This window comes from Dasypus novemcinctus, chromosome 3, assembly GCF_030445035.2.
Source record: "Dasypus novemcinctus isolate mDasNov1 chromosome 3, mDasNov1.1.hap2, whole genome shotgun sequence".
Classification (NCBI taxonomy): domain Eukaryota; kingdom Metazoa; phylum Chordata; class Mammalia; order Cingulata; family Dasypodidae; genus Dasypus; species Dasypus novemcinctus.
The window spans coordinates 62479955-62501989 of record NC_080675.1 but is presented as its reverse complement, the minus strand read 5'-3'; the positions used below and the strand labels follow the sequence as shown (position 1 = coordinate 62501989).

Here is a 22035-nt window from a genome sequence, read left to right as displayed (position 1 = left end):
TTAGTGGGTTTAAAGCAGAAGAGATTGCAACGAACTGGAGATCAAGAAGGAGGAATTTCAGAAGGACTTTCCAGAATAAGTATGGTTTCAAGAGTGGAGATGAGAGCAGTCCAACAGAGAATGAATGGTATAAGCAAAATCACAGAAGAAGTAGAAGTAATGGGAACAGTATCTCCATATTTCAGTTTTTGGCTCCAGCAGAATATGACTAGAATAAAAGTAGAGATTTGGCCAAAAATGTGTGGTAGAAATCTCAAATGTTAAGAAGCATAATTTGAATTTAATTCATTAGACAAAGGACTTCCTTGAGAGACTTCACGACATGATCAGAGCTATACTTCATGTCTCAGTGTGCCAGAGTTGCAGAAACAAATACCACAGACTAGTTACCACGACAGGAATTTATTGTCTTACAGTACGGGAGACTAGAAGCCCCAAATCAAGATGTCAACAGAATCATGCTTTCTCCAAACTTTATAGTGCTCAAGTGGTAGCTTGCCAGTAATCCATAACTCAATCCTGCCTCCATCCCAGGCAACCTATCTCCTCCTGTCTCCTGTTCCTTATTTCCACTGCTTATAATCTCTAGTCATATTGGACTAAGACTCACCCTGATTCAATTTAGCCTACCTTAACTAATAACATCTTCAAAGGTCCTTGTACAAATGGGTTCATACCCACAGGACCAGGGGTTAGAATTTCACGTCTTTTGTCAGGGGACATGATTCAATTTATAACCCTTTAGGAAGATTAATCTGGCAGTAGTGCATAGGCAATGGAAGCAGGGGAGAACAGACATCTTCAGTCTTCATCCTCCTCAGCCTTTCTTTCTTCAGTGCTTACTACTGCTAGTGACCCTTTCTCTTTGAAACCTTTTTCTTGCACTTTTGTCATGTAACACCATCATGAGCTGCCCCCCAAATACGATCATTTTTGCTTTTCTGTCATCTCTCTCTCTTTCAGGAATCTCCTCCCTGCTGTCTCATCTATTTCTCTATGCTCCCCCCACCTCCAAATCTCTCTTTCTCTACCCAGCTCTCAGTTTCCAAGAATGGCACCCAAGGTACTGCCACAGTTTGGTTCCAACATGCCTTTCCAAACATATCCCTCCTCCTCAGGGGCCTTACACTCTACATATAATAGGACTGACTACTCATCATTTCCTGCACAAAGTCCATTTTTTCCTTTTGCATACCTTTTTTCCCATTGTTATCACCATCTTTCCACCATTTCCACAAGATCAGAGTAATCAAGACCCATGTAAAATGCCATCATTTCCTTGAAGACTTCCCTGATTTTCTCATTGAATCTAATCTCTCTTTTTATAGCACTTTTCAAATTTTATATTTTTTATATTTATATAAAATTATACTTCATATTTACACAAATGGTTTTAACTTCCTAGACTAGTTTATAAACTACTTGAAGGTATATAGTATAGTGGACAAGGCTTGGACTCCAGAATCAAATAGATTAGATTCAAATCCTGGTTCTATGTAGAAGATGTGATCTTTGGACAGAGTTTTCTCATCTGTAAAATGAGGATAATACTAACATTTATACATATATTAATGTTGTGAGAATTAAAAAAGGTAAATAATGTATGTAAAGTGCTAAGTGCAGTGGCAGGCATATCAAAAGCATGTAATAAACATTAGCTACTATTTTTATCATCATCATTATTGTTAAGGGGAAAGTAAATTTTTCACTTCTGTTTCCCCTATATAGTCTCAAACATGGAAAGCCTTATAATAGCCTGTTGAATGAGGAACTTTGGACTACAAAATTCCATCCTTTTATTATCCTAGAACCTTATCTAAGCTGGAACTATATTTTCACCAACTTACCTGGTGCAAAATGGTATATCGTTCACGAAACAGCTCTGCTTTATCTCTTGCTGTTCCAAATAAATTTGATGCAGGGTGGTTGGTCATTAGTAGACTAGAAAAAAGGAATGTCTATTTATGACTGTCATAATACACAAAGGTAAGCCGCTGAAAAAGGTACATCCACAATTAACTGAAAACAGTTAATAAATGGTATACTTACGGAAGAAATTTTTTTCTTTCTGAACTGTACACAAAGCGTGGAATGTCAAATGCTCCTATGATATTGAAAATCTGTTCTCTGAAAAACATTCCACAAAAACACAAGACCTGATTTACTGAAACTTAAGTACTATGGTAAACATAACAATTTGCATTATAATTTTATATTACACATAACTTTTCACATTGTCGCAGGTCATATATACAATTTTTTTCAATGTCAAAAAATATGGGATAGAATAAAGTAGCTAAAAAATATATATATATGTATATGGGAATGGGAAGTGGATGTGGGTCAAGCGATAAGGCCTCCACCTACCATATGGGAGGCCCCAGGTTTGATCCCAGGGGGCTCTTGGTGAAAAAGAAGAGAAAGCATGCCTGTGTGGCAAGCCAGTGCCCCCATGGCAAGCTGAGTGACCACGTGGTGAGCCAAGTGCTGTGGGATGAGCCAAGTGCCCACATGGGTGCCCCCATGGCTAGCCAAGTGCCTGCTTGGTGAGCCAGTGCCCGCAGAGTGAGCCAGTGACCGTGTGGTGAGCCAAGTGCCTGCGCAGCAAGTCGAGTGCCCATGCAAGCGAGTCACACAGCAAGATGATGATGCAACAAAAAAGAGAGATGAAGGAGAGAGTCAAGGTGAAGTGCAGTAGAGACTAGGAATTGAGGTGGCACAATTGACAGGGAACCTCTCTCCAAATCAGAGGTCCCCAGGATCGAATCCCAGTGAATCCTAGAGGAAAAAGATGAGAAGAGGAGACAAAGAGAAATAGATACAGAAGATCACACAGCAAACAGACACAGATGGCAAAAAAAATAGCAGGGAGGGGGAGGGGGAGGAAAAAAGAAAAATAAATATGGGAATAAAATTTTAGCTTGTGCATTTTCCTTTCAAGAGAAAAGAAATCATTGCCAATACTCTCAAGCAAAAAAGATTTTTAACTTAACTTCTAATTAAGAATGTCAACTGTTGAAAAAGAATAATTATGGTTATACCTTAAGTGAATCTCTCTTAATATATATCTTTTTATAAGGTACAATCTTATTAAAGGATATGAGTCATTTCCAACAATTTTTAAACCCAATATATTATTCAAAAGTGTCCCAGGAAAAGTTGTATAATAGAGAAAGAACCCCCAAAATTCTGGCCATTAGCTTGAGACTTATGGTATTACAAAAGGAAAATCCACAAAATAATTTCAGACTTTTAATAACATAACTATATTTGAAATAAGTTAAAAAAAAATAATTCACAGCACTACAGCATAAATATTCCAATCTAAAAAAAAAAAATTCGTAAAATTTTATGTTTTTCTCCCAAATTGAAAATAATCAAAAAAGGATCATGCTACCCTGGTGGTATAGAGTATAGAGTAGCAGAGAATCAATGGGCTTGAATGAAACCTGGATTCCAGACATAGATCTACCATTTTCTAGTGGATCCATCTTTCCAAGTTATTTGTCATGCCATTTCTTCATCAATAAAATCAGACCCTCTCTCTTGTGCTATGATATAATTATTTCTGACAAGTGAAGCTATGAAGATTTTTTACCATTCACTCGCTACTGAACCTCTACATTGGCTGGCTGTAGTATAAACAGCATGACAAAAACAAGGGGTAACTTTAATGTCTAGTCAGGATTGTAATCCCTAAACTTTGGTACAGTCATTCTGAATTTCTACTGATGACTTTAGGGTCATGTCACTGTACTGCAGTATCTTTAATAAGGACTTCTCAAGAATAAAATGAAAACTCCTCAGTTTCTCTATTTTTTAACAATTCTAGTAAATTCTGACAAGGAAAAAATTAAAACTACTGACCCAAATAAGGCTAATGGCTCCTTTCCTTCATCTCCATTGCCCCAAATAGGGAAGGACTGTTAAAGTTAAAAACTATCTTTCTGTCCATTTTCCCAGATGTTTTCTTCCCAGTTAATCCCCGTGAATTTGGAAAGAAGTATCATATTCAAGAAGAAAAGGAAAGAGGGACATTCAGGGAAATAAAACCCACAAGAGTCCTAAGCTCTAATGGTATGAGATAGAGGAAAGATTTATAAATCTGAGGTTCTACCCTGATTTGCCATTCACTCTGTGACCCAAGTTAAATTACTGAACTTCTTTGGGGTTAGCACTTTCCTAAGAGCAAAAGTAAATTACACTTTTGAATATTCAATTCAATTCATTCATATCTTATAGACTATAAAGCCAATCACTTGGGTATGTGACAAAAATTAGTAATGGCAATCTAAAATCCTAGGAAAAACAGTTAAAACGAATCATTTAATAACTACAGTTCCCATGTAGAAATATTGACCACTAATCATTTCCCTCAAGAAAATAATAAAAAATAAACACTCAATAACACCTTCAATGAGGGGAAATGTTAATTTTTTCCACATACATCGTTTCATCTACTGACTGACTGCATTCCTGGACTGCTGCTTCCACTACAGACCGTTCAATCATGTTTGATGACACTGAAAAGAAAATTTAAAGTCAAATTTTTACAAACAGCCACACTTTTTCCTAAAAATAATCTGTAAACCCTACCACTGAAATTCTAACTACATAGTTTACAGGAGGAAAAAAATGTGAGGTCAGAATAATAACAAAATCATACCTCAAATATACTTGTAATAGTCAAATACCTTAACATCCTAAATTCAGTTAATAGAAACACTTCCAGTAAGACCCTAGTTTTATTCTCTGGAGACAAGACCATTTCAAGGTTACAATAGTATAACTTTTTATCACTATGATTCAATAGGCTTGATAGTAAGAATAACAACAATAACAGCTACCATTTATTAAGCAGTTACTAAAAGTGTGACACTGCTCAACACTTTACAAGCATTACCTCCTTAGATGTTCTATAAGATCGACGCCAATATGTTCTTATCTTACAGATGGGAAAATTGCAGTTTTGAAAGTTTAAATAACTTTCTCCAAAACACAGCTCTCTACAGAGCAACACAACCCCAGGCCCGATTCCAGAGTGGGTGCTCTTAACCACTTAGGTATATTCTCAGGTAAAATACCATATGCCATTTTATATTAAGTTAAAAAGAGAGCCAGTTTCATTTTCTAAATTTTCAACTGTAATAGAACTTTTTAAAGCAAAGGTATATTTACAATTCTGCCTTTAGAAGTGAAATGAAATAAATAATGGTTTCTCCTATATTGTGGAACATGTTTCTTCCTACACCATCAAAGAAAACAGCATCTATATAATATAAAAGAGCAACCCACACCCACTTCTATCATACAGTGTCCTAGAAACAAAGAACACTTTTTTCCAGAAGATTTCTCCTTTGTAGGTCAGTGCATGCAGTGTAAAGTTAAGTGTGTGTTAACAAAAAGATGCCTGAAGAAAGGCCAAAGTAAGAAGGGAGAGTTACCCCTACTCACTTGCTCACTATTTTTCTCCCAACATTTAAGATTATCTAACCTAAGACATAGAAATAGTAATAAGCACTCAGAGGAGACAAAAGTACCCCAAAAGGTCCCTTTTATATGAACCTATAATTAGCACCATACCCATTAAATATGTGTCCCAGAGACTTAACTTTTCAGTCTGTTCGTATGTCGGCTGAGCCCTGAATCTCAGCAGAGTTGCAACACCTACTCTCCAGTTCATCAGCCTCACCCAGGACAACTAACAAAAGGATGACGATGGACAATGCCCATTCCAAAAACAGAGAGTATCTGTAACCACAAGCAAGACAGTTCCATCTATCTGCCCATGGGGTCTAAGCCCCCTCTCAGTTGGAAGCAGAGTGGGTATCACCATCCCAAATCCTCAAGATTGAGAAATGAACAAACAAGGAAGGACTGCAACTATGGACTAAAGTAGACATTATTATTATTTTATTTTTTATTTTTATTTTTTAGGAGGTACAGGGGATTGAACCTGGGACCTCATACATGGGAAATAGGTGCTCAACCACTGGGCTACACTTACTCCTCAGTAGTAGACTTATTATTATTCTAGTAATGGAAGATCTTGTAACATTGATATAAAGGCAGTGGTCACCAGAGGTTTGAAGGAGAGGGACAGGGAAGAATAGGTGCAACATGCAGCATTTTGGGGAACTGGAATTGTTCTGCATGAAACTGCAATGACAGATTCAGGCCATTATACATTTTGTCAAAACCTATGAAATTGTATAGTGCAAAGTGTAAACCAAATGTCAACTATAGACCATGGTTAGTAGCAATACTTCAATATGTGTTAATAACTGTAACAAATGTACCACACTAATGAAAGATGTTGTTAATGCGGAAAAGTTTAGGAGGGAGAGGGGAAGGGTATGTGGGAATCCCAATCAAAAGTCAAGTACAGGAAAGATGGCTGTGACAGGGGTAAAGGACTGTACAAGGCTCCCTGGGGAGCATTCTGAGGTTCCAGCCTAAGTAAAGGTATTATTCCTTGGGAAAAAAAGTGCTGCCATGCATATGTCTCATAACGCTGGGACATTTTAATACAAAATCCTCAACTTGTATTTAAATCTCTAGATCTAATTCAGAATTGATTTTATATTAACAATTTAAGTTACCAGAAAATGTTACTTACAAGGTTGTTTTTCAACAGCATCGATGATCCTTTCCAGTGCATCTTCAAGCTCCACTTCATTGATAGAGAGAAGAGCATCTGTGAGATACTTAATGGCTTCACTGACAAGAGAAGGAAAGAAAAGATGAAGTAGGTCATGGGTAATCAAGGCTAAAAGTTTTATGCCAAAACTGGCAACATTCATCAACCTGGCACTGAAATTAAAATCTATTCACTACTTCCTGGAAGCAGTGCTCACCTTTCCTGAACTTTCTGAACAAGTTCTTTCCTCTATCCTCTGCTGATACAACTTTCTTAAAATCCCAAATCACATCCTCTCTCTAAGGATTCTTAGTCCAGCCCTACCTGATGCAACCTCACTTTCTTTCTGAAACTTTAAAATCACACATATATATCTTAAACCTGACACATCACATTAGCCTTTCATTATTTACTACCTTACATTTAGGGCTGAAACCCATCTGCCTCAATGTCAGAAACCATATCCTGAACATGACACTCAAATATATATTTATTATTTTTTTATTTTTGAAGAAGCTTTAGATTATCTAAATGTTACATTGTAGGTTATGACAAAATATACAATGGCCTGTATCTGTCGTTGCAATGTCATGCAGGACAATTCCAATGTCCTGAAAATGTCCCCAAATTACACCTATTCTTCTCTCTCCCTCCCCTCAGAACTTCTGGTGGCCACTGCCTTCATATCAATGATAAAAATTCTTCCATTGCTAGAATAATAAGTCTATAACAGAAACATAAGTCTACTTTAGTCCATTGTTTATTCCCCAAATTTGAGGATTTGGGGATGGTGATGCCCACTGTTACTAATTGAGAGGGGGCTTAGATCCCACAGGAAAGAAGGATGCAACTATCTCCCTTGCAATTAAAGACACTCTGTTTTTTGGGATGGGTGTTGTCCATCATCAGCTCCTGGCTAGTTGCCTGGGTGAATCCAATGAACTGGAGAGTAGGTGTGGCAACTCTGCTTAGACACAGGGCTCAACTGGCACAGGGACGGACCAAAGATTTAAGTCTCTGGGACATATATTTAACAAGTATAGTGCTAATTATAAGTTCAAATTAAAGGGGCAGAAGAGCCATGTGAAGGGAAACTATAAATGAGTCTAACTCTGTTGCACTGGGGAACATAAATTCCAAAATAAGGCCCACTGTCAGGGTGCTGAATTCCTGAACTTGTCTGCCTTATTTATTAATTTAATCATACATTTGCTTAAAATAAAGTCCCATTAATTGTATGCTATTTAATTTTCCATTGTAAAATCAGAAAAAAAGACACTAGAAAAAAACTTTGACAATTGTATAGAATATAGTCCTGGAAGCAACCCAAATTAAAATCACAGAAATTTCTGAGTTAATTACCAATAAAGCTTAGAATGAATGAACACTGCTTACTTAACTGGCTAATTACATACCATTCTGTATTTGTAGGATACAACTTTACACTTTACATCACAATCACTGTTATAATCATCACACTAATTGTTCTATATGTTGGGTTGCTTATGTTTTATGTGTGCGTGTCACGGTAACAACACGTGAAACAGTGTTGTTAGCATTCGCATTTTGAAGAGGTGAAAGCTTCCGGAAGTGTTAATAAATAGCTGTTAATAAATCGCCGCTTCTCTCGTGCAGTCTGTTACGTGCAGGAGCAGTCTCGCCAGCCTAGGAGAAACATTCCGAGTCCGCGCGAGCTTGGGGATACCCAAGAAGGAATCGCAGTCTCAAGATGACACCAGGTCGATCTCGCTACAAAGAAGATCTGTCATTTAAAGCCAAGCCCCTCTGGGCAGGCGAGCGAGGAGCCGCCGCTGTGCGTCCTGCTGCCCTGTGCGGCTTTCCCCTCCCGCCTCACGGCCCGCTTAGGCCAACTCACCCACGGAGCAACAAGCCGCGCAGCTTGAAGGCAGAAAGCGCCCGGCTCCGCACCCGCTCCGGCGCCATGTTCGCGTTTTGGCGCCACCGCCGTGGCTCCGCCCCGGTCCTGCCCGGCCCCGCCCCCGGCACGTCCCGCCCGGCCCCGGCTCCGCCCCGGTCCTGCCCGGCCCCGCCCCCGGCACGCCCTGCCCGGCCCCTGACCCCGACACCCTCGCGGCTGGCCTCAGCTGGGTGGGTATCTTCCCTGGGAGTCGGCTGCAGCCTCGCAACCCGTTCAGTCCTGCACGCCTATATTGCTGCGAGAGCGAAAACTAACAGCGTACTTCCCGGTACCTAGGTTGGGAATGTGCGTTCCTTACCCCAGGCGCATTATTGAGCAACTCAGGGCTCTCTTCGCTGCCCTCAGCCATCCCTGACTCCGGTCTGGCTCATCTGAGACGCGGGATCCCGCCTTCTCGGCAACACTTGAGAGCTGTTAGAGATGGCATGATGCCTCTGGAGGAGGGAGGCATCGTGCCATTCTAAGGTCAAAATCCCTGCTCCCGACCCTAATCAACCATTTTCTGCTAGTTTTATCTATCTTGAACTTCATTTAAATCAAATAGCATGTACTCTTTTGTATCTGGCTTCTTTCACTAACATGATATGTATTAGAGTCATTCATGTTGCTTACATGTATCAGACAGAAGTTTTTGTTCCTTTCAATTTCTCAGCAGCATTTCATTTATACAGTATGTATATGTGTATGTATATGTATATGCATATATGTGCGTATATATGCACATTCAATTTGCTTATCCTTTCACCTGTTAATGGAAATTTGGGGTGGGTCCAGGTTTTGGCTATTATTTATACAAGTCACTCTGTGGGTATATATCTAAATTTTCTTGGGTAAATTCTTAGGAGTAAAATGTCTGGGTCATATGGTATATACATATATATTCCTTCCTTATTATATTTACATGTATAGTATAGGAAATTGCCAAACATTTTCATATTTTTACTAACATTAGCAATGAATGAAAGTTCTCCTTTCTCCATATCCTTGCTCATATTTCGTGTTGTCAGTCACTTTAGTCATTCTAGTGGGAGTAAACTGGTATGTCACTATGGTTTCACCAATGATCTTTTAATTGCCAAATCCATTGGTAACTTCTCAGTCTTCATCTTGTTTTCTCTAAGATTTCTGATCCTGTTGACCATTATTGAAATAGTCTCTTTCCTTGCTGATATGTTACTACATTCTCCTGGTTATCCATCTCTCTGGCTGCTTCTTCTCATCTTCCTTTCTTATTTCCTTTCCTTAAATGTTGATATATCCAAGGTCTTTTGGTCTTCATACTCAATACACTCTCATTGGAAAATCTTATCCATGTGCAGGTGCTCACAAACTCATCTGTACAATGATGATTCCAACATCTCTAAGCCAAACTGCAACATCTCTAAGCTCCAGATCTACATACCTTGCTACCTCCTGAATATCTCTACATATGTTACACACATCTTAAAAGCAACAACTCCCAAACTAAAGTCAGTATTTTTTGTTTTGTTTTGTATTGTGCTAAGAATAGGACCATTGTCTTTCCAGATCCCAAGTCAAAAAATTGGAATGTACTTGATGTCATCTACTCTCTTACCACACAAGACAAATCTAATAAATGCTACTGATCTTCTCCTCTTTGAAAACTAGATAAAAGTTATGGATCTTCTCTGCAAAACAAACAAACAAAAAACAAGTCAACAAAAAGCACACATGCATAAAATTTACTTCTGGGTTCATAAGGTTTGAGAACTCACTGAAGCCTCTCCATGTAGTTTCACATACCCTTGGGTAAGAGCAACTATTCTATATCTTATTCTATCTCCTTAAAATCTCTCATATATATCCATCATATTCTTGTCCCTAGTTAATCTTTGACTCAGAATTTCATCTTCTCTAAACAGGTAAACTAGAATATAGTCCATCTAGGAAATTAAGCAAGCACCTAATAGTGAGCAGGTATTGTGTTTCATGCTATTGTTGTGTCACTGTACAAGAAATAAGAGACCTCTGCTCTCATAGTTACAATCAATTAGGGAAGATAAATGTAACTACAGTTACAAGGAATATGTTATGGAGTCTGTGATGTTATCCTACACAGAGAAGTTTTCCTGAGAAAGTGATTTTTTTTCTTTTCATTTTTTTATCTTTTTTTAAAAAGATACATAGAGCACCCAAAAAGCAAGTGATATTTAAACTGAGATTTGAAGAATGACTAGGAATTACCTAGGTGAAGGGAGTCTGATATTTATTATAAATAAAATGGAGAAAATTTAATATTTAAAATGATACCTGGACTTCTATTTCTAGCAAAATGTCAGACCTATCCTGAAGAACTCACTCTCTAAAAATACTAAAAAATAGGATCAAATCTTAAAATCCATATTTCAAATGCATCAGTGAGCTAGGGAAAAACTAAAGAATATCCAAAAGTAAGTAAAAAAGAGGAAAAAATAACTTAATAAACATGAGAATACCTAAAAAATAATAATAAAAATAAACATGAGAAATCAGAAAGTAAGCAAGGCACAGATACAGGCTAACAGGTTTTCCCTTTAAGGTCATTTATCCAAACAGTGAAATTACACTTACTTAACACCATCTGGAGGACTGCAGGGAACAGGAGACAAACATAGGGTTACCCAAAATATGAAATCTAAGACGAAATACCCTACATACAGTTGAAATTCCAAATGTCTTCACTAAGATACTAGTTTTTACTTCGCAAACTAGCGAAACCCTCAAAGTATGACAAAATACGCTGTTGACAAGGCTGTGAAAAACAGTCACTTGCATACATTACTGATGATGACAAAACCTCTATTGAGCACATTGATGTTCATAGTGACATTATTCACAATTGCAAAAGATGAAAGCAACCTAAGTGTCCATCAGAGCTGGAAGAATGGATATACAAAATACGGTGTATATATTCAATGAAATATTATTCAACTGTAAAAAGGAATGAAATTCTGATACTCGTTACAACATGGATAAATCCTGAAGACATCAAATTGAGTGAAATAAGCCAGACACAAAAGGATCTTATTTATTTGAAATAATTAGAATATACAAATTCATAGAATCAGAAATTAGAATGCAGGTCACCAGGGGAATGGGACTGGGCTAGGGAATAGGGATTTATGCTTATTGGTGGAGAGTTTCTATTTGGGGTGATGGAAAAGTTTTGGTAGTGAATGGTGGTTATGGTAGCACAACATTGTGAATGTAATTATATAAAGATTATTTTAAAAATTCTTCTATGCCCCTGGGCTGGCTGCCATCTTGTTGATCTGTCCCCAGCGGGCAGTGCCGCCGAAGCTGGACTCCACAGGGCTCAGCCACCTGCACGGCCTGCCAGGGAGCCGGAGGAAATCTGCAGCCCTGGGGAGCCCAACTCCAGCGGGGAGTGGTGGACGCCGCTGCCCCAGCTGAGCTGTATAGAAGAATAAGCTGATCATACTCTGATCATTCATTGCCTTTCAGTTTCCCAGGACCTTTTACCTACCTCTCCTTTCGTTGTCCATGTGCTTCATCCTCTGCCCTGTGTGCTACCAGCACCCAACACAATGTGTGTTTTTCAAACCATGGAAGTGGGGCTGTATGGCAAGAACGCATGTCAGGCCGAGACCATGGTGACCTCCTGGAGCCCTTTACCCACCAGGTGGGCAGGCACAGCAGCATGATGTGCTACATCGACCACACTGTATGCAAGCCCCTCTCTGGAACAGCACTTCTATGAGTCCCTCCCTCTGGAAGTGAAGGTGTTCACCCTTGAATACAAAGGTCAGTTGCTGGCCAGTTTGGAGAGAACAACAGTCTTGGGTGTGTAGACCCTTAGTTCAGTTTTCCTTGTTTTCTTGGCTATTTGATGGTACTGTAGGTCTCTGTTGTCTTAAAGCAGCTGAGTCACTTCGTTAAGCAAAATTAGAGGCTGAAAGAATCAGCAAGGTCTTTAGATGTTAAAAATTGAATTAATTGATTGGTAAACCTGAGAAGAATCCACAGCATTAAGTTCTGTTGGTGGAAAAGACTCTGCTGTAGTCAAGGAGGCTTCCCTTGTTTGCTGAAGGGTTTTCAAGAAGGGGGTGTCACTTCTCTGGCCCCAGGGGAGGAAGAATTGCATGCTTTCTGGGTTAGGGTGATGAGATGGATCTCACAGGACTTTGTCAAAAGAATGAAAAGGCAGTCAACTCAATGGGAGAAAGTATTTGGAAATTACATATCCAAAATGGTGTAATATCCAGGATATATAAAAGAGATGTTACAACTAAACAATAAAAAGATAAATGACTCAATTAAAAAATAGGCAAAAGGCTTGAATAGACATTTGATTTGTCCAAAGAAGAAATAAAAATGGCAAAAAAACACATGACAAAATGCTCAACATCACTAATGATTGCGGAAATGCAAATCAAAACCACAATGAGATGGGAATCGGACTTGGCCCAATGGATGGGGCGTCTGCCTACCACCTGGGAGGTTCACGGTTCAAACCCCAGGGCCTACTTGACCCGTGTGGAGCTAGCCCATGAGTGGTGCTGATGCGTAGAAGGAGTGCGAGCCCCACAGTGCACCCTGTAATGAGAGCCACCCAGCGCGAAAGAAAGTGCAGCCTGCCCAGGAGCAGAGCCGCACACAGGGAGAGCTGACGCAACAAGATGACGCAACAAAGAGAGACACAGATTCCCGGTGCCGCTGATAAGGGTAGAAGCAGTCACAGAGGAACACGCAGCAAATGGACAGAGAGCAGGCAGCTGGGGGGGAGGGGACGGGGAGGAAGAGAAATAAATAAAAAATAAATCTTAAAAAATAAATAAATAAAAAATAAATCTTAAAAAAAAAAACAACAATGAGATATCATTTCACACCTAACAGAATAGCCACTATTAAATAGACAGGGTGGACGTGGCCCAGTGGATAGGGCGTCTGTCTACCACACGGGAGGTCCGCAGTTAAAATCCCGGGCCTCCTTGACCCGTGTGCAGCTGGCCCATGCACAGTGCTGATGCGTGCAAGGAGTGCCGTTCCACGCAGGGGTGTCCCCGCATAAGGGAGCCCCACACACAAGGAGTGCACCCTGTAAGGAGAGCCGCCCAGTGCAAAAGAAAGTGCAGCCTGCCCAGGAATGGCGCAGCACACACAGAGAGCTGACACACAAGATGACGTAACAAAAAGAAACGCAGATTCCTGCCGCTGACAGCAACAGAAGCAGACAAAAAAGAACATGCAGCAAATGGACACAGAGAGCAGACAATGCGGAGGGGGGGAGGGGAGAGGAGGAGGGAGAGAAATAAATAAAAAATAAATCTTAAAAAAAAAAAGAGAGACAGAAAACTACAAGTGTTGAAGAGAATGTGAAGAGATAGGAACATTTATTCACTATTGGTGAGAATGCAGACTGGTACAGCCACTGTGAAGGACTGTTTGGCAGTTCCTAAAGAAGTTCAATGTAGACTTGCCACATGACCCTGCAATACCAGTACAGGGTATATACCCAGAAGAACTGAGAGCATTGGCACAAACAGACATCTACACACCTATGTTCATAGCAGCATTATTCACATTTGCCAAAAGCTGGAAACAACCCAGGTGTCCATCATCAGATGAATGGATACACAAACTGTGGTCTATTCACAGGATGGAATGTTGTGTGGCTGTAAAAAGAAATGAAGTCATAAAGCATATGACAATGTGGATGAAACTGGAGGACATTTTGTTGAGTGAAGCAAGCCAGACACAAAAGGACAAATACTGTATGACTGCATTATTATGAACCAAATACATTGTGTAGCATATTCTATGATTCAAATAAAAAATTTGTATGTATGCAGTAAAAAAAAAATTTAGAGAAGGAGTGAAGCCTGGAGGCCCTAACCTCTAAAGGAAATAAGATTTGTTTTTAAATATATATTACTTTATAAAAAAAGAGCCCCAAACTACTATACCAGAATTAAGTTACTTTATTTTAATATCTGATCTTGGTCACTGTGTTTATACATTTTTTAAATTGCCTTCCAGCATGTACGTTTCTGTTCTGCTTTCTCACTTTTTCAGAACTTTATGAATTCAGTCATTTTGCCCCTCTCCTTTACTTAACGGGTCTTCAATTTAGAAAGAAATATCAATGTTGACTTTCTTTTGTCAGTTCTCAGCATTAAGTCACGTTTTGCATGTTTTTTGTTTTGTTTAGTCTTTCCATTGCCCTTTGTCTACAGTCCCACCTCATTCTTCAGTCTTTCAGGTCTCCCCAGAGACTCCTTCCCTGACCATCCATTTGCTCTACCCTGGGAGCCTTACTGTTTTCTATTACAGCACCTTATTTAGTTTAGTTTTTTTTTGTTTTGTTTTTTTTTGGTACTTATCACAGTCTATAATTGTTTTGTCTATGTGTTTGTTTATTGTCCGTTTCTCACAATAACTCTTTTACAATAATGAGCACAGCACCTGGAACCTATTTAGATGAACAATAAATACTTGAGGGAAGTGAACTTGGCCCAATGCATAGGGCGTCCGCCTACCACATGGGAGTTCCGTGGTTCAAACTCCGGGCCTCCTTGACCCGTGTGGAGCTGGCCCATGTGCAGTGCTGATGGGCACAAGGAGTGCCGTGCCACGCAGGGGTGTCCCCCGCATAGGGGAGCCCCACGCGCAAGGAGTGTGCCCTGTAAGGAGAGCCGCCCAGCGCGAAAGAAATGCAGCCTGTCCAGGAATGACACCGCACACACGGAGAGCTGACATAGCAAGATGATGCAACAAAAAGAAACACAGGTTCCTGGTGCCGCTGATAAGGATAGAAGCAGTCACAGAAGGACACACAGCGAATGGACACAGAGCAGACAACTGGCAGGGTGAGGGAAGGGGAGAGAAATAAATAAAAATAAATACATCTTTTAAAAAAAAGACTGTAAAAAATGGTCAAGAATTAACAAATAATTATGATTAATCATTATAGAGATGTCTTTTTTACTTGCTAGTGTATTATAAAAGTGAATACCTGAAATTACTGAAACTTGATAAACTAGAATCCAGGTGCCTTGCTCTCTAATAATGACTCTAAAACTACATAACCTTTATCTTGTGACTGTGAAAACGTTGTGACTGCCTGCCATTTTGTACCCACCTCCTATCCTGTTTTACAACTTTAAAGTCTTATGATCACTGGACAGCCCCCTAACATTCATTAATGAAGGGAAGTGAGCCAGTCCCATCTAATTACCTATTTAGCATAAACCTGCTAAACCTGGATACTATAAAACTGTCAGAATTACCATAGTTCGGGGAGGCAGATTTTAGGCTGTTATGCCTCTGACCTCCTTTTTATGCACTGGCAATAAATTCTTTCTCTCTTTGAAACCCTGATGTCTCAGCTGTGGGATCCCAGGTACCCCTAAATCCTCAGCACATAGCTGCCTGCATGATCTAGACATAAGTTAAAGGATTAAAGGTTGTGATGATTAGGCTAATGTGTCAGTATGGCCAGCTAATTATGCCCAGTCATTTGGTCAAGCAAGCACCAGGCTAATTGTAATATAAGGACATTTATGGACTTTAGTCATCAGTGAGTTTACTGCATAGATTGCTGATTACATCTATGATCAAATAGGGAGATTGCTGTCAGCAATGAGTGATGTTTGTGTTATCCAATCAGTTGAATACATTAAAAGGGGAAGTGATTTCAGCAGAGAGAATTTCCCAGCTCATCTTTGGACAGCCAACTTCTCCCAGAAACCCATCAAGGATCTTAACTGGACTTTCAACCTACCCATGGAATCTGGACTTGTTTGTCCCCACGGTCACGTGAGAGAATTTTATAAAATCTCATATTTACAGATACTTCCTGTTGATTTTTGTTTCCCTAGAGAGCCCTGACTAATACAAAGGTTAACAACCCTCTCGAGAGGGGAGAATGTGTAGATGTTATCATAAAGTATAATCTTCCTAAAGTACATGTCCTTCGTACAAGTGTAGTGAAAGCATCACCACACCCTACGTGTATGCTTCATTACCTCAGCAGGAACTCTGTTCTCATACCCTATGGAATGTTCTTGTTCTGAAACCCTTTATATATCACCCCTCATTTTCTCATCTCTTTGCAGAGTGTTTTCTTCATTCTCTGAACTGCTGTCTTGAGAGATTCTCTCCTATCCATAAGTCCCAATAAAGCTTATGCCTGACTAAATGCCATGTGTGTTCTTCAGTATTGCAGCTGCAACAACTTGTGCTCTTCAGGAGTTGGGTGTAACAATCAGCGAGCCACAGCCAGGAGATTAAAGGACCAACGGCAGTAGCGGGCGTGAGCTCAGGGAAAGGAGAGTCCATGGAGGAAATCCTGGGTTGGTGTACAACATCCATGTGGGGAGGGTTTTCGGCCCTCCAGGATGAGTGGGGACTGCCAAGAGAATATGGATATGCCCAAAAAACTCCAACAGGTGTGCACACTGTGCTGCAGCAGATAACAGAGCAGCTACACTTAAATAAGGAAAAGGGAGACTGCCAGATAGGGGCAGATATAGTGTGGCCCCTGTTAGGAGACTTGCAAGTGGCAAAGGTCTTGCAAGTGGCAAAGGTAACTTTACCTTAGAAGGAAAGGTAAAGTTAGAAAGAAAGAAATCCAAGCACAGGCAGATATGAAAGATTCCTTTACTGATTGCCTGCACCAAGTTGATCATCAGTTATATTGCAAAACTGTGTGAACTGGAAGAGTTTATGGGAAATTATTTTGAGGATGTTTTAAGTTTTATTCACATTTTATTTTGATCAGAATTTTTATCAAGGTGTTAAAAAGATCTTTCAGTTTTGAATCAATAGCTTACTCCTTCAAGTCTAAGTGTTCTACTGAAGGGTAATCCAGAATATATGTGTTAAATGTCTGTCTATCTAAACTACTAAATTAGTACTTAACTACATTTATACTGTTCAAGTTTTCCTAACTGGTTGCTGGTTACTAATAAAAGTGTTCCCATGAATGGGTTTGCAGGCGGCGGACTTGGCCCAGTGGTTAGGGCGTCCATCTACCACATGGGAGGTCCGCGGTTCAAACCCTGGGCCTCTTTGACCTGTGTGGAGCTGGCCCGTGCACAGGGCTGATGCGCACAAGGAGTGCCCTGCCACACAGGGGTGTCCCCAGCGTAGGGGAGCCCCATGCGCAAGGAGTGTGCCCCGTAAGGCGAGCCGCCCAGCGCGAAAGAAAGTGCAGCCTGCCCAGGAATGGCGCCGCCCACACTTCCCGGGGCGCTGACGACAACAGAAGTAGACAAAGAAACAAGACGCAGCAAATAGACACAGAGAACAGACAACTGGGGGAGGGGAGGGAATTAATTAAATAAATAAATCTTTAAAAAAATAAAAATAAATAAATAAATTTTTATTGGATCACAGCCAAACTCCTTTGCTTATGTATTGTTTATTACTATTTTTGTGCAGAGCTGAAGAGTTGCAACAGAGACCATGCAAAGACAAATATTTACTATTTGGCCCTTTACAAAAAGTTTGTCAGCCCCTGACTAAAAGAAATCTTTGCACATGTCTGCAAAGAGACATGCACAAGGATGTTCACAACAGCCTTACTGTAATAGTGAAAACTAGGAAGAACCTAAATGGACCTCAACTTTACAAAGGATAAATACATTCTCGAATATTCATACAATAAAATGCTATAGCAATTGAAAACTTCCACACACAGGAATTAATCTCAGGCATATAATATTGAGTGAAAAACAGCAAATTGCAGAATAATAATATGAAATTCAAAAACATTCAAAACAAAATCCATGTGGTAAAACTATAAAGAAAATCTAGAGAATAAGTAACATGACATACTTCTGAGCACGAAGGGAGAGATGAAATGTCAAGGGCATAGAGGAGACTGCAAAGGGAATGTTTGCTCTTTTTCTGAAAATAAGTGGAGTATGTCACTATACTTTTGTCACTAGACTTTTTTGGTTTACAACACAAACTATTCTTTGTACATCCTCAGTATTAAATACAAACCATTAAAAAATTACAACTGCCTTATCTGAAAGTTGGATCTTACTAGTGTCTTTTTGTCCTCTGATAATATTGATGGGTTTAGATATGGAAAAATGTTCTTACGAAGTTTGGGAAAGGAAATTGGTAGCCTGGGAGACAATTTGGAAGGAGGGAACCTGAAGTGGCGAACTGCGAGGAATTGCAAGATGTTCGAAGGTGAGGAGGCCAGTGAAATGGTGACAGTGGTGGAGTGGTTGAGAGAGTTTTGGGTATAAGGTTATTTAATGTTCTATTTGAAATTATTTTCTACGATATAAACCCCTTTTGCATTATCCTAAATCTTCAGTAAAACCTAGCAGAAATACAAATGACTTCTAATAGTGGGTTCTGAAGGAAATATGGTATAAGCTGGTGAGTTTCATATCTAGGTAATGCATCAGAGAACAGAAATAGCCATGTCCCATGGAGATAGTCCATAGATCTGTGAATGAAGTTATTCAAGTAAGACTTTAAAGCCAGAGAGGACCAACAGATTACAAGCCTTCAAATAAGTCACAGAAACCTAGGAGAGAACTTTGCAGTTCTATTTCCCTAGGAATTAGCAGTAAATATCTAGGTAAAAACAATATCTATGACTTTACTACCATTTACTGAGCACCTACTTTATACCAGAGCTGTGCCAAATGCTAAAGCCCTATGGTAGAAGACCCCTTTCCAAGAAGGGCTTGTCCAGAAGATTAAAACAATTGACCTACAAACAACATTCCTAAGAAATGTTGATAAAGCTAGTTTCAGTCCAGTAGAGATAGCTTACCAGAATGGAAAACATACCACACTATGAATGTATATCTGCTGCCCACTTGTAAGATCTGTCCCCCGATGTAAAGTAGAAACATAAGCCAATCAGAACATTTCCTCACTTGCTTCCCCCATAAGAGCTTCCCCTTTCCACCCTTTTGGTGCAGCTTCCTTTTACTTCCTGAATGTGATGTTGCCCAATTCATGAATCACTCAATAAAGTCATGAGTTCTTAAAATGCATTAAGTTTTTCTTTTATCTTCTCTCCAATCAAAAGTAAATGTTATTGTTTGACTCCATTTATATAAATTGTAAACACAAATAAATTTATAGAGATGGAATTAGATTAGTGGATATGTATGGCAGGGGAAGGATAGAGGAATTGAGAGGTGACTGCTAAGGGGTAGGGGATTTTTTTTTGGAGTAATGGAAGTGGTCTCGATTGTGTTGATGAATGCACAACACTGATTATACTAAAAGCCACTGAATGTACACTTTGGATGGATTGTACGGTATATGAACATATCTCAATAAGATTCCTTTTAAAAAAAAGTAAATGTAATATTCAGTTTATTTACTCTCCTACTTAAAATCCATGTGCCTTTACAGTTAAAGTTCAGATTCCTTAGCATGACAAATTAAGTCTTCTCCAACTTCATTGCCTGCTGGTCCGTACACGCATTCTAAGTTATCTTGAACTATTTCCTATTTATACAGTCTGTAAGAAAAACTCAAAACATTTTCCCTTGTGCATCCCTTCCCCAATAGATCAATTTTCCTTCTTGTTTTTCTGCTTTATTTTCTCCACATTTCTACTACACTATTTATCACCCCACACTGCATTTATTAGTTTATATATTTTTCTCTTGAACTGGACTTTGAGCCCTTATGATAGAACTATGTCTTATTCATATGAAAATTAACTTTGGTAATTCAATCCTTTAGTCAACAAGTATTTATTTACCATTTACTATGTACTTGGTACTAGACTCTGGGGAGTCAATACTTGATTCTCTCAGGGACTTTTAAAATAAAGTCTCAGTTCCAACTTTATACAAACAGCAGGTACTTAATAAATACATACTAAATAAATAAATAATTTAACCTGTTTTGAGTAGCATACAGCCACAACCTCCAAGTAGGGTAACTGAACAAGCACTCACAGACTCTCCTGGAGTTATCCACCCTCCTGGCCTAAGTCGTACTTCAGTCACATTGTTTTAGAACAAGGGTGGTAAAATTTTTCCGTAGAGGACCAGACAATAGGTATTTTAAGCAGCGTAGGCTATATGGTCTCTACCACAACTAAGCATTTTGCCTACTCTATTGTCATAGATAATATTTAAATGAATTAGTATGACTGTGTGCCAATACTTTATCGTCACTGAAATGTAAATTCGTTTCACTTTCATGGGTCACAAAATAGCATTCTTCTTTTACTTTTTTCTAACCATTAAAAACGTAAAAAAACCTTTCTTGGCGGGCCTCCATTTCAGGATTACTAATTTCTAATAAAACATACACACACACACACCACTATATTCTTGTGGATAACTGTATCTGCTGGGGTTAAATAGAAAAGGCAAACCACTAGGAATTTATTCCTGTTAACAGCAGTACAAACACCAAGGACCAAAAGTCCATTTATCCAATGAGTAAGATACAGACGTGGGGTTGAAGTGCGAAAACCAAACAAACAAAAAATCCAATCCCAAGTTAGAAGTAAATGGGAATCGCAAGCCTTGGTGAAGCCAAGGCACCGCCCTCATTACTAAGAACCCCAAACATCCTCAAACTGGCAACGCCACCGTTGGCTCAGGTTCCCGAACAGGCTGCGGAGCGGCGCAGACGCACGGTTTCCGCCTTCCCACCAATCTAGACCCTCGACGCGTTCCGTTCGTGCGTGGAGGAGTCGACAGCTGAGGAGGCCGCTCTCCGGAAAGGGGTTACGGCGCACCGAGCGGCTGGGCCTAGAGACCGCACGGATGGCGGACTCGCAGATGTTCTGCGTGGCAGAGGAGCGCAGCGGCCACTGTGCCGTGGTGGACGGAAACTTCCTCTACGTGTGGGGGGGCTACGTGGTAAGGGGAAGAGGCGGGACGGGGCGGACTCGCGCCGGGAGCCCGAGCGGACGCCAAGCGCCCGCCCACACCCGCCCCCGAGGCAGGGCCAGTCCGGGACCTGGGCGGGGCGCGTCCCGCACTTTCCGAGTCCCGCCTCTCCGCCGTGGGCCCTTCTCCTATCCGCGCTGGGGCTTGACGCTGTCGCGTCGTTCGTTTCGCTGTTTAAGCCTTCAAACGCCAGTTCCGGGGATCTTCCCACTTCACCCCCCAGCCCAATATAAAGTCAGTTACTGCGCATTTTATCATCTTTTAAATTCTGACGCAGGCTTCATCACACCAAGCACGCTGTGATGTCTGATTCTGTATCTACTTTCCTTTTTCCAGTGGCGTTGTTTGAAATAAAAGATAGAAATCATTGAAGCATTTATATATTTCTAAGCTATTTTGAGCTATTTTCCTTTATTAATGGTAATTTAAGATTTTTTTTCCTTGAGTCTTAGTACAGTGGAGATATATGTGTTTGGTTTTTTTAAATCATAGGATTCCAAAGCTAGAAATTAGTTTAGAAATATATGCCAACCTCTTTAGTTTACAGATGAAAACAAATAAACCATCTGAAAGTTCTAGTGGAAGTAGAACCTGGG

At 39.9% G+C, this 22035-nt stretch overlaps 2 protein-coding genes across 7 annotated transcripts in view; one reads left to right on the top strand and one right to left on the bottom strand.

Moving 5' to 3' along the window:
- Nucleotides 1-8636, bottom strand: part of POLE2 (DNA polymerase epsilon 2, accessory subunit) — a 43719-nt gene extending 35083 nt beyond the window's left edge. The window contains exons 1-5 of one of the 2 annotated variants that reach the window (XM_071213943.1): nucleotides 8517-8636; nucleotides 6620-6720; nucleotides 4448-4523; nucleotides 2050-2127; nucleotides 1848-1941 (exon numbers count right to left, since the gene is read on the bottom strand). In XM_071213943.1, the coding sequence (XP_071070044.1) occupies nucleotides 1848-1941; nucleotides 2050-2127; nucleotides 4448-4523; nucleotides 6620-6720; nucleotides 8517-8584 (417 nt within the window). In that variant the 5' untranslated portion in view covers nucleotides 8585-8636. The remainder of the gene's footprint in view (nucleotides 1-1847; nucleotides 1942-2049; nucleotides 2128-4447; nucleotides 4524-6619; nucleotides 6721-8516) is intronic. The other variant, XM_058293458.2, reaches the window with a different exon arrangement.
- Nucleotides 8637-14896: 6260 nt separating this feature from the next.
- KLHDC1 (kelch domain containing 1) overlaps nucleotides 14897-22035 on the top strand; it is a 90437-nt gene continuing 83298 nt past the window's right edge. For 4 of the 5 annotated variants that reach the window (XM_058293455.2, XM_058293454.2, XM_058293456.2 and 1 more), the window contains exon 1: nucleotides 14897-21409. In XM_058293455.2, the coding sequence (XP_058149438.1) occupies nucleotides 21314-21409 (96 nt within the window). In that variant the 5' untranslated portion in view covers nucleotides 14897-21313. The remainder of the gene's footprint in view (nucleotides 21410-22035) is intronic. The other variant, XM_071213942.1, reaches the window with a different exon arrangement.